Consider the following 12,863-nt stretch of genomic DNA (forward strand, 5'->3'; position numbering starts at 1 on the left):
TTGGCTCTGTCTGCTGCACAAAGAGTGAGCCTGGATGTCTCTGTCAACCCAGGCAATCCTTTCCTCCAGAGTGCCCTTCAGTCTCTTGTGTCCTAGTTGGATGCTGCAGCCAGCAGAAAGGAGGGAAAGGAGGAGGGAAAAAGGAGGGAAAGGAGGAGGGAAAAAGGAGGGAAGGAAGGAAAAAGAGGAGTGCCAGGTGCCCAGCAACCACAGGGTTACCCTCTCAGGAGAATTTCATTCAGTGCAATCTCTCACAGTTTCACCCAGAAAAAAAATATTCCTTATTGAGGATCTAACTAACAAATATTACCCTGAACCTCCAGCTAATGCTGTTGTAAGAGTCAGCTAAAGTGATGTCAGCTAGTTCATGTAAAGCAATATTCAAGTGTGTAAAGATTTTGTCAGTCATTACTGACTCATAACTGATGAGTACTGAGCCATTCCTGTCATGATTTCAGAACCAATGACTGGTTTATGGTTCTTCTGCAACTCACCGATCCACTCGTAGCTGGCAGACAATGCTCAAGGCATCTACAACTCCCTCTTCCTTCAGCTGCTGGCACCCAATAGCTGTGGCAATAAAACATCCAGTTCTTCCTATACCAGCACTGAAAAGAAGGAAGAAAATTAATAGGGGAATGGAGTCCACAGATCAAAGGAGTCTAGTGGTAAAAACCAGACAATCAAATCCGAAAAGACTGAAAATAGAAACCATGGAGCTGCTGCAAGGCAGAGTCCCTGAGCGTGTGACTAGCAAGGCCAACTCACTTTCCTCAGAGAGAAGTGAAAGGAAGTGAATGTCCACTATCAAGATTAGCAAGAACCTAAAATTTTCTTCTTCTGGAAAAAATAAGGCTTCAGGGAGACCTTGTAGCAGCCCTCCAGTACTTGAAGTGGGCCTACAGGAAAGCTGGAGAAGGGCTTTGTATAAGGGCATGTGGTGGTAAGGGGCAATGGCTTTGAACTAGAGCAGGGTAGATTTAGATCAGACAATAGAGGAATCACAGAATGGTCTGGGTTGGAAGGGACCTCCCAAGGTCTTCTAGCCCACCCCCCCCCTGCAGTCAGCAAGGATCATAGAATCATAGAAGTATCAGGGTTGGAAGGGGCCTCAAAGATCAGCCAGTTCCAACCCCCTGCCATGTCCAGGGACACCTCACAGTACAGCAGGTTGCTCACAGTCACAACCAGCCTGGCCTTAAAAACCTTCCAGGGATGAGGATTCCACAACCTTCCTCCATGGGCAACCTGTTCCAGTGTCTCACCACCCTCATGGGGAAAAACTTCTTCCTAACATCCAATCTGAATCTACCTAGTTCTAGTTTTGTTCCATTCCCCCCAGTCCCGTCACTCCATGACAAACTAAAAAGTTCCTCCTCAACTTTCTTGTAGCCCCCTTCAGATTCTGGAAGGCCACAAGAAGGTCTGCTTGGAGCTTTCTCCATACTGAACAACCCCAACTCTCTCAGTCTGTCCTCATAGCAGAGGAGCTCCAGCCCCCTGATCATCCTCGTGGCCCTTCTCTGGACACCTTCCATCCTCCCCTAGATCAGGTTGCTCAGAGCCTTGTCCAGCCTCACCTTGAATATCTCCAGGGATGGAACCTCCTGTGCTGCAGTTTTGTATCCATTGTCCCCTGTCCTATCCCAGGGCACAAGTGAGCAGAGGCTGTCCCTGTCCCTTCCTTCCTGACCCCCAGCCCTCAGCTATTGATAGACATTGATCAGATCCCCTCTCAGCCTTCTCCTCTCCACACTAAACAGCCCCAGGGCTCTCAGCCTCTCCTCCCCAGGCAGTGCTCCAGTCCCTTCAGCATCTTTGGAGCCCTCCCTTGGACTCTCTCCAGCAGATCTCTGTCCCTCTTGAACTGGGGAGCCCAGAACTGGATGCAATATTCCAGGTGAGGCCTCACCAGGGCAGAGTAGAGGGGGAGGAGAACCTCCCTGGATCTGCTGGACACACTCCTCTGAATGCAGCCCAGGATGTGACTGGAGCTGCCACTGAAGAACTCTTCATTTTTATTACAACTGAGATATCTGAGTCTCTAATCATTAATAAATTCCTGCTAGCAATTACAGAGCCTGCAGCTGTCTCACTCCCCTCAGAAGGACACCTTGCTCTGTGGATCATCTACAGTACTAAGGACCCTTACTAGAGTAATGGAACTCTCAGTAGCCATCCAGAGATTTGTGGATTCTTTAGGGAAACTTCAATTTCTGATAAAAACAGCTGCAGAAAATTTGAGAAAGTTCCTTATTCATCACATTCTGCTTAAAAAGAAAAAAAAAAAGCTGAGTGGTTTGAATCTGGCTTCCATTTCTCTCAATCTCCTAAATATGGAGATGAAAAGAAGCAGTTCAAGATGAAAAGTTTGATGTACTTCTAGGGGAAAAAAATATCACTCTCCTAAGTGTAAGAGATGTCTCACAACAGTTATGAGAAAAAGCAAGTAATAAAAAATAATTATTCTAATTTTTTCCCATTTTGCTTCACCTACTTCTTTTTAGCAATATGAACAACTCCAGTGCTGCTTCCTACTACTTAAGACTTCAGCAGAGGGGGGCAACAAATCAATAGAAAGCAAGAAAATGGAATTTAATTAGAATTATTAGAAGGACATTCTCTGGTTCCACTTGTGTTTAACATCTTTATTGATGACCTTGATGAAGGCACAGAGGGTGTCAGCAGTAAAGTGGCAGAAGGCATCAAGTATGGATCTGCACCAGGGTAGGGAGGCTCTGCAGAGGGACTTGGGTAGATTGGATCCCTGGCCAACCTTGGCAGGATGAGCTTCAACAAGGCCAAGTGCCAGGTCCTGCACTTGGGTCAAAACAACCCCAAGCAATGCTATAGGCTTGGAGCAGTGAGGTTGGAAAGCTGCTGGCAGAAAGGGACCTGATTCTCTCCACAACTCAAACATGAGGGGTAAAAGTCAATTAGCCTGAAGAGGGTCTGGAGAATTTTACTCTTCTCCAAGTAGATTCCTTGTGGAGGAGGAGGGAGTGTTTGATGTGGTTTGCTGTGGGTTTGCTTTGGGTAGTCAGTTCAGAGAAAGATTGCACCTTACCTGCAGTGCACAACGACAGGACCTCTGCCTGCTGATTCCAGCCTGTCCTCTTCCACGTCCAGCATCAGCTGCAGCAGGGGCTGAGCGCTGTCAGGGGTTTTGTGGTCTGGCCAGGATGTGTACCAGTAGTGTTTCACACTCTGGGACTGACTCCCTTGCTGAAAACAACAGGAGGATTTTATGTGCACGTTTGCAGTCAACAATTCTTTGCATGTCTCTCAATGCTGTGGTAAAAGCACAGTCAAAATGTTGAGAGATGTAACAATTATTTCTATTTTCTTTTACTAGACTCAGAGGATGCAAATGCAGGGAACACAGGCATGCTTCCAGGGACCCAGCTGCAATAAGGGTTTGTTCTGCTCAGTCCATCTGACTCCTGACTTGCTGACTGTCTTGTCAGTTGGGAATTGTCAGAGGTTTTGCTCAGCTCAGCAGCAAGATGTGGAGAGATTGCTTGCTCTGGCCTTTTGGATCTCTACATCATTATATATGTCCACTACCTTTGAAGGACATTATCTTAGAAGTTTGATACTGAATTTAGAAAGAATATTTAAGTTAAAGGTGCAGGAAAAAGTGCTCTTCTACACCAATCAAACACCAATTAAAATCATAGAAATGTCAGGGTTGGAAGGAATCTTATCTAGTTCCAACCCCCCTGCCATGAGCAGGGACACCTCACATCTGATCAGGTGTGCTCAGAGCCACATCCATCCAGTTATTCTCTCCACCAGAAGCTGCTACCACTTCCTTCAACTAGCAAAGGGGCTGAATATAGGCTGGAGTCATTTGTGTTCAGTGACAATGACTTCTGCCCACTTCAGCTGAAACACCAAACAAATCTTCCTGATTCATTGTTTGTTGCAATGCTCTGTGAGGAGCAGCAGGTGATGCAGTCCAAGAGCACTTATGTATAATGTTGGGAGTAACTCAGAAAAGAAGCATCTGCCTTATTTTGCATGGTTAATGTTTAGTCAGAACCATGGAAAGAGCATGAGGCTTTCCTTACTTACTCCTTATGTTTTCAGCCTCTTAAATGGGCTCGAGATGAACTCAGCACACAGCATGAGCAGCATCTCCTTTTCAGAATGTTGCTCTGCTGGTTCTTTCATTCCCTGAAATCCCTTTGCACTGCCTTGGCAATGCTAGAAAGGCTTCACAGCAAGCCAACTGAAGAGACTGAAACTTGCACTGTTCTTGGAAGCCTTTTTTTTATTGCCAGAGCTACACCAAGCAGCAACGTGAGCAGTGTTCCAGTGCTTTTGTCTCAGTCATACCTCGTAGCTGCAAGCTTCACAGCTCACTTACTCCTCCTGTAAACATTTATGCCATTTAGAAAAAAAAAAACAAATAACCACTTCAACCACTTTAGCCTCACTTAACATAAAAAAAATGAAGAAAGCATTAGATCATAGATGATAGAACTAGGAAGAATGGTTCAGAGATGCAGATTGTTACCTTTATTGTAAGCTGGCGGACAGTGTAGTTCTCACATTCTTGCACGCTGTTAACAAGGACTTCCACCTTCCCATAGATTCCTCTTTTTTCTGGCCAATAGAGCACACATTTCTGGAAAGCAAGCAACAGTGTCATCAACAAACCAGACCCTGGAGCCATATTGAGATCTCATTTCTCCAGAAAATTCAGATTAATTCAGTGGAGCTGTTATTTGTGTCAGAAGGGTTCTTGATGAAGGACTTAGGCCTGATTTTCAGCATCTGAGTTTTCAAATATGGATCTCTAGCACTGTTTTATCTTTTAAACCTCAATAAAGTTCAGTTAAAAAAAACCTATTATTTTCCACATTCAAAAATTAAAAAAAAAAAATTTAATTTTTTTCCCAGAACATTGTTTAAGTCAGAGAATTAAAGCTATAATGTTTACTCCTTCCACATGGGATTTCCTTCTGAGCAAGAGGTTCAGAATTTGCCCTCTCCTCATGAGACTTTACATCCTCTTCACTTTCCTGAGCTCTTGCATAACAAGCATGTAAATGTCCCCTTAGACCTTCCTGAATTCAGTGGGGCTTAATGCTAAAAGATGTTGCAGAATCTGAGTTGCCTACTTATAACTCACTGCAAATTAGACAAATAAATAAAAAATAAATTAAAAAAATAAATAAAATCCATCAGTCTTGCTAGAGCTACACAAAGTTATATACAAAATCAGTAATGTTAGACTATTTCACCACTGTGTCTGACATGTAGCTGCTAAAAGGGGGATGAAGAAACAGCACTTGGCAATAGGAATAGTTTCTTTTTCTCCTGCAATAGTTTGCTTATCTTCAAGTCAGCTGCAACTTCATATTCATTTCCATCATCTCTGTTACACAAATACTTCTCTGGAGAGAGATGCTTACTGCCTGAAGAGTGTCAGGTGGTTGAAAGGCACAGTTACCGGTACAGGGCTGGCCAAGCATTAAATACATTAAAAAAAACACACCAACAACTAAAGAAAGCCTTCTTGTTAATAACCAATTCACAGGTAAAAGAAACACTGAGAGAACAGATAGTTCTAAATAATAATAATAATAATAATAATAATAATAATAATAATAATAATAATAATAATAATAATAATAATAATAATAGAATCCCAGAAAGAAATTGTATTTCCTCACAAACTCTTGCTGAAGAAGCTGGTATCTCTATATCTCTCTGTCTCTCTCTCCCTATCTCTCTCTACTTCTCTCTGTCTCTATCTCTATCTATCTCCCTTCTATCTCATCTCTCTCTATTTCTCTCTCTCTTTATCTCTATCCCTCTCTCTCTCCCTCTCTATCTCTATTTCTCTATCTCTATATCTCTCTCTATCTATCCCTCTGTCTCTATTCCTCTCTATCCCTATCTCTCTATCCCTCTCCATCTCTCTATCCCTCTCCATCTCTCTATCTCTATATCCCTCTCTCTCCATCCCTCTCCATCTCTCTATCCCTCTCTCTCTATCCCTCTCCATCTCTCTATCCCTCTCTATCCCCCTCTATCTCTCTCTATCCCTTTATCTCTATCCCTCTATCTCTCTGTCTCTATCTATCTCTATCTCTATCTCCATCTCTCTCTCTCTCTCTATCTCTATCCCTGTATCTATCTCTCTATTTCTCTCTCTGTCTCTCTCAGGCAGTAATTTAAGCTATGCAGCAAACCGAAACTAAACCTCCAACATAATTAATTGCCATGAAGGCCAATTCCCAGTAAGCCCTGCTACAAAGGACCCAGTGAAATGGGAGGCTCCACTACCAGGTGTGAGCATGAGGCTGCCTGACACCCCACCAGCTGTTCCAACCCTCTCCTCTCTGCTGGAGAAACACTTTTCTGAAAACAGATGCTCATTACCTTGGTAGTGTAAGGTGTGGGAAAGGCCTGGTGTTCTGAAAGAATGGCTGGCCAGTCTGTCTGGCTTCCTTCAAAGTCCTGTCTTTTGCAGGGTTACTGCAACAGCCTACATTTTGCTGTCTTCCCAGAGCCATCAGGAATGGCAAAGCAAACACTCAGAACTTTGCACAAGGCAAAAAAAAAAAAACCAAACCCAAACCCACCAGTGTTCAACCAGCAGGAGGGTTCCCCCCTCATGTGACACACACCCAGAGCTTACTATCATCTGCAAGGCATGCCCCTCCCTGGGAGTGTAGCTTTGCAGTGCTAACAGGGCAAAAAAAGAGAGAAGTCTAAATATCCAATTGTACCCTGACAATCCACAATAGTTGAGTCAACTCCTGAGACTTCTTGATAAATGCCAGCAGGAGAGGCTCACTACAAAGCCCTCAGGCACTCCAGAAGAGTGTTTTTCTTGACTCTTTCCCAGAACTAGAATTGGCAGCTTCTCCTGGGTGGACAATGAAATGGGGCTGCTCATTAAAATAACTTTCATTTACCAGGCTGGCTGCAGTTAATGAGACACAATGGATTATTTTTAAACACAGTCTCCATGCATCTTTTAAAAAATGCCATTTGTTACTGCTTTGAAAAAAAGAGCCTTGAAAACAGAGATGGTTCAGGCACTTCTGAGGAGAGGTATTTGGGGGAATTCACAGGGTTTCAAATGTTAATTGTAAAAAAGAAAAGGATAAAGGTGAAGATGGGAGGGATAAAAAAATACAGGAAATACAGAAAATCCCAGAGGCATCATCCAAAAAGAGCAAATTGCCTGAAGCTATTAGTTGAACCTAAAAGAAAATTCCCCTGGTCTCAAGGAGGTGAATTTGAAAACTGTTCAAAAGCCAAACACTCAGGTTGAGAAGGCTCTCTTTGGTCAGAGAATTGTCAGGGTTGGAAGAGACCTCAAGGATCAGCCAGTTCCAACCGCCCTCACACCTCACACTACAGCAGGTTGCTCACAGCCACCTCCAGCCTGGCTGCAAAAACTTCCAGGGATGAAGCTTCCACCACCTCCCTGGGCAACCTGTGCCAGTGTCTCACCACCCTCATGGCAAATAACTTCTTCCTAACATCCAATCTGAATCTCCCTAGTTCTAGTTTTGCTCGATTTCCCCCAGTCCTATCACTCCCTGACACCCTCAAAAGTCCCTCCCCAGCTTTCTTGTAGCCCCCTTTAGATACTGGAAGGCCACAAGAAGGTCTCCTCAGAGCCTTCTCTTCTCCAGACTGAACAGCCCCAACTCTCTCAGTCTGTCCTCATAGCAGAGCAGCTCCAGCCCTCTGCTCATCCTCATGGCCCTTCTCTGGACACCTTCCAGCACCTCCAGATCCTTCCTGGAACAGAGGCTCCAGAACTGGACACAGAGCTCCAGGTGTGGTCTCAGCAGAGTGGAGCAGAGGGGGAGAATCCCCTCCCTGGCCCTGCTGGCCACACTTCTCCTGCTGCAGCCCAGGCTCTGCTTGGCTCTCTGGGCTGCAAGTGCTCACTGCTGGCTCCTGTTGAGCTTCTCATCCCCCAGCACCCCCAAGTCCTTTTCCTCAGGGCTGCTCTCAAGCCAGTCCCTGCCCAGTTCCTCTACTTCATCTCCATTTCCTGTTCATTTTCGCATGTAGCTATGCCAACAAATGTCCACATTAAACGTCTAAATAAATAGGCCAAGAGTAATGAATAATTACCACAAATCTTCAGGCCCAGATCTCCTTTTTACTCCCAACCTCTATTTACTGTCACTACTAAATCAAGCCTGGGAGGTATACTTTGAGGGGGCTTCAAGGATTTGCCTTCATATACTAAAAGCCCTCAAAGTTAGGACCAAATCTTCTTTTTTCCCAAACCCTAAGCCATATCTATGGTGCCAACAGAAAACTAATAAGTCATCTTCAAAGAGGCTTATGTCAGTTCTGTGAAAGGTAGGATTTGAGTCCCCAAATCTATTCTGCCATGCATGGAGAAGTGCCTACAGACCCACTCAGTGAAACAAAAACCTTAAAAGAAAACTAGTATGAGCTTTGAAGAGTGACTTAACAAGACTGTTCTAGCTAACTGCTGACAAGAAGCCTCACATGAGCTGAGTTGGATAAACAGGCATTGGTTAATGCATCTGTCAGCAGCAGACTGCCAGCATCTGAAGGGGGCTACAAGAAAGCTGGGGAAGGACTTTTTAAGGTGTCAGGTAGGGATAGGACTGGGGAGAATGGATCCAAGATAGAAGAGGGGAGATTCAGATTGGATGTTAGGAAGATGTTCTTCACTATGAGGGTGGTGAGACACTGGCACAGGTTGCCCAGGGAGGTGGTGGAAGCCTCATCTATGGAAGTTAAGTCCAGGCTGGATGTGGCTCTGAGCAATGTGATGTAGTGTGAGGTGTCCCTGCCCATGGCAGGGGGGTTGGTACTGGATGGTCCTTGAGGTCCCTTCCAACCCTGACAATTCTATGATTCTATGAGTTTTCTTCTGGCAGAATACTGCACAGTATTCTTTATTTCTGCTTCCCAAAGTATATTTTCTGGTTAACAGGTATTAGTGCTGGTTGGACTTGATGATCCTCTACTCAGGGAGAATGATTCTATGGTCTTGAAGGTCTTTTACAACCTGGTTAATTCTGTGATTCTCTAAGTTTTGAAGGCAAACTAAATCTGCATTATCTGTGGAGTAGATAGCATAACCACAAACCCGGCTAAGTCAACAGAAACCTATAAACTTCTCTATAAAGATATACAGAAGTCTATAAAATCCTTGCACTCCACATAGGAATCTAATTTCCACTGGTCATTTGTCTTGACCAAACTCAGGAATAAATGAAGTTGATGTGAGCCTCCTGGATAAAGCTTTGTATGGCCATGCCCTAAAGTATCACCACAGGAGGTGATTTGTCTCTTTCTCTTAGAGTAGGATGGATCACCCTCTGGAGGGGACTACTGCCCTTCAGTGACCACAGAGTTGTTTTTCCTCATAATTAACCCTAACATTAAAGCCTAGAATTCCAAGTTCCTCCTGGTTTTATTCAGGCAGGAGCTCCTTTGCTGTGGCCTCTCCTTGTGCTGGTGGATTTGCAATGTGTTCAGACATTGTGTAGTTCTGCAGGCAAGGTTTACAAATTCTGCTGAAATCCTTAAGCACTGTTAATTCCTTCAGCATTATTCTTGCTTACAAATCAATCCTGTTTTTAAAATCAGACCTCAAAATTAAAAAAGAAAGGAAGAAAATCCAATAATTTAACGCTCTACCTTTTTTGTCCCTACAGCTAAAATGAACATTTTGCTCAGCACTCTGCTTTCCCATTGTGTCTTTATCCATCTCTTACAAGAAGTGTTACCACAGTGAGCCTTGACCACCTTTTCATCTTCTGGAAGGTAGTAATTCTACAAAATCTTTTCTTTATCATTGTTTCTCATAATTCCCATTGTTACTGCATATTCAGCACATCACTTTATTGAACTGGGGCACCAGTGTCCCAAAGAAAGGTACTTGTGCTAAATAAATGAATGTATTGTTGAGGTTAAGGCTTTCCAAGTGCCTCTGCTTTGAAAGCTACTTCATTACACATTACTTTATACATCACAGTTCCTTAGAGCTCAAACAGAGGTGACTGATGTTATACCAACTGAGCAATGGGGCCCATTCCTGAGAGGCACTTATGGGAGTTTACTTAGATTCATAGAATTGTCAGGGTTGGAAGGGACCTCAAGGATCAGCCAGTGCCAACCCCCCTGCCATGGCCAGGGACACCTCACACTACAGCAGGTTGCTCACAGCCACATCCAGCCTGGCCTTCAAAACCTCCAGGGATGAGGCTTCCACCAGCTCCCTGGGCAACCTGTGCCAGTGTCTCACCACCCTCATGGGGGAGAATTTCTTCCTAACATCTAAGCTAAATCTCCCCTCCTCCAGTTTGGATCCATTCCCCTGAGTCCTATCACTACCTGACACCTTAAAAAGTCCCTCCCCAGCTTTCTTGTAGCCCCCTTCAGATACTGGAAGGCCACAAGAAGGTCTCCTTAGAGCCTTCTCTTCTCCAGACTGAACAACCCCAACTCTCTCAGTCTGTCCTCATAGCAGAGCAGCTTCAGCCCTCTGCTCATCCTCATGGCCCTTCTCTAGACACATTTCAGCACCTCCAGATCCTTCTTGTCATAGAGGCTCCAGAAATAGACACAGAGCTCCAGGTGTGGTCTCAGCAGAGTGGAGCAGAGGGGCAGAATCCCCTCCCTGGCCCTGCTGCCCACACTTCTCTTGCTGCAGCCCAGGCTCTGCTTGGCTCTCTGGGCTGCAAGTGCTCACTGCTGGCTCATGTTGAGCTTCTCATCCACCAGCACCCTCAAGGCCTTTCCACCTTTCTGCAAAGGTGGATGTGGATGAGTGGATGAATACACTTTCAAATAGGAAATAAAGCAGGTCAACAAAAAATATCAAGTTCTGTTATGCATCTGCTCTTGCCTTCTCTATGGAGAGCAAATCCTTTAACAGTGCAGTTAACATGCTGAGCACAGTCACTAGCTAAGATTTTTTAGGGTTTTCTGGGTTTTTTATTTCATTTTTGTTTGGTTTTTTATTTGCCTTTGTTTTGGGTTTTTTGTTTGTCTGCTTTTTTCAATAGCAAACAAACTTTTAGGAGGAATCTGCTAATGGTGGGAGAGTTCTGAGGGTTTCTAGACAGGGCAGGACAGGCTTTGCAAACACAACCTCTCTGTATGGCCTGGGAACTATTTGAGATCATTCAGCATTTCTGTTGGGAGGAAATGACCACTGCCAGGCCACAACAATGTGGATAAACAGCAGTGCCTAGAGCCTCTGTAACTCAGGTAAACACAGGGCTTCCTGGCAGCCTGGAAACATTGGGCACTTCTTTCAAGTCGTTCTTCTTACACACTGTCAGGCTCTGAGTGTTTAAAGAGTCAGCATTTCCTAAGTGAAATACGTATTCTGTTGGCCACTGAGGCTGGGGTAGGTTTGCTGTGTTTTCAGGAGCAATCTTTTTAATGTAGGCTTCTAAGGTATTTGTTCACAACCAGCCCAGTGCAAACTGGTAGCTCTTTTGGAATTATCACTTGTGAGAGTTTACAGCAACCACTTACTTTTTACATACAGCTTCCTTAAAATCCACTGGATTTTAAGTTCTTGCTGATAGCCCAAACTCATGGTGACCAAAAGTCAAGCAGTGGTTGAGAGAAGAATAGAGAATAGCATCTGAGTCCACATTTAAAAGCAAGAGGGAGTTTGAGCCCTGGGAATGCCCTCAGGATTTTGGTCCTTGATCACTCAGACTGAGAACTTTACCTGAATAAACTTTGCTTCTCTATCATCACAGGCAGGTGAGTTGGAAGAGCAGGGGTGTGAGTAAAGCAGGGCAAGATGGCCCTGGTGCTTAGCAGGCAGGGTGCTGAGACTTGGTTGAGGCACCTACCTAGAACTGGGAATTGCTGCTAGGTCTAGCAGTTTGGACTCAAGGAAAAAGTCAAACTCCTTTATGTCCATCTCTCTTTTGTCCACAAGCCCTGTAAATCACTTCAAAGTATCACAGAACCATGTTAGAGGTTGAAAGGGACCTCCAGAGATCAAGTCCAAGCCCCCTGCCAGTGCAGCATCACCCAGGGGAGTCCACACAGGAACACATCCAGGTGGGGTTGGAAAGTCTCCAGAGAAGGAGACTCCACAACCTCTCTGGGCAGCCTGCTCCAGGCCTCTGTCACCCTCACTGTAAAGAAGTTTCTCCTCATGTTGAGCTGAAACCTTCTCTGTTCAAGTTTGTCTCCATTGCTCCTTGACTTATTGCTGTGCAGCACCCAAAAGAGCCTGGCCCCCTCCACTTGACCCCCAGCCCTCAGCTATTGATAGACATTGATCAGATCCCCTCTCAGCCTTCTCTTCTCAAGACACTTCTTTAACATTGGATTTTGCAGAACAGAGCTTTGTGTTGGCCCTCTGCATGGGAGAGTGAATTGGTTTTTTTGTTCCCGATGTCTGACAGTCACAAACATGGACGCTGGCAGTAGCAAGGAAAGCCTGGCAACAATTTACATGAATACTAAATAAAGTTATTAAAGATGTAATTGGGAATGGATCCAAAGTCAGAGAGTAACAGGCAAGTTAGATGGCCATTAGCAATTAAAATCCAACTGTCATCTCTACTTTGTACTAAAGTACAAGAGCCATGGATTTTCATTCTAGCTAAGGGCCTCCATGGCCCTCCAGAAGACCTGAGATACCTGGAATGGATTCAAAACCTGCTGTTATAGCATGCTGCAAACTTGACCCATGTCAGGAAACCTCCAGTCATGGCTGTAACCATCTACTCTTTATACAGCAGAAAATAACGACAAGTACAGAGGGGACCCACAGAGCAGGGAGGTGTTGTGTAAAACCACAAAGGCAACAGCACAGATCTAGAAAATGGAATTCCTTTGTCTTTTTCAAACACACCTCT

General features: G+C 44.6%; 1 protein-coding gene across 1 annotated transcript in view; it reads right to left on the bottom strand.

The window, feature by feature from the left end:
• PTPRR (protein tyrosine phosphatase receptor type R) overlaps positions 1-12,863 on the bottom strand; it is a 149,020-nt gene that overhangs the window by 6,977 nt on the left and 129,180 nt on the right. The window contains exons 12-14 of the mRNA XM_054399457.1: positions 4,523-4,633; positions 3,068-3,225; positions 495-608 (exon numbers count right to left, since the gene is read on the bottom strand). Of these exons, the coding sequence (XP_054255432.1) occupies positions 495-608; positions 3,068-3,225; positions 4,523-4,633 (383 nt within the window). The remainder of the gene's footprint in view (positions 1-494; positions 609-3,067; positions 3,226-4,522; positions 4,634-12,863) is intronic.

Source organism: Indicator indicator, chromosome 3, assembly GCF_027791375.1.
Source record: "Indicator indicator isolate 239-I01 chromosome 3, UM_Iind_1.1, whole genome shotgun sequence".
NCBI classification, from domain to species: Eukaryota; Metazoa; Chordata; class Aves; order Piciformes; family Indicatoridae; genus Indicator; species Indicator indicator.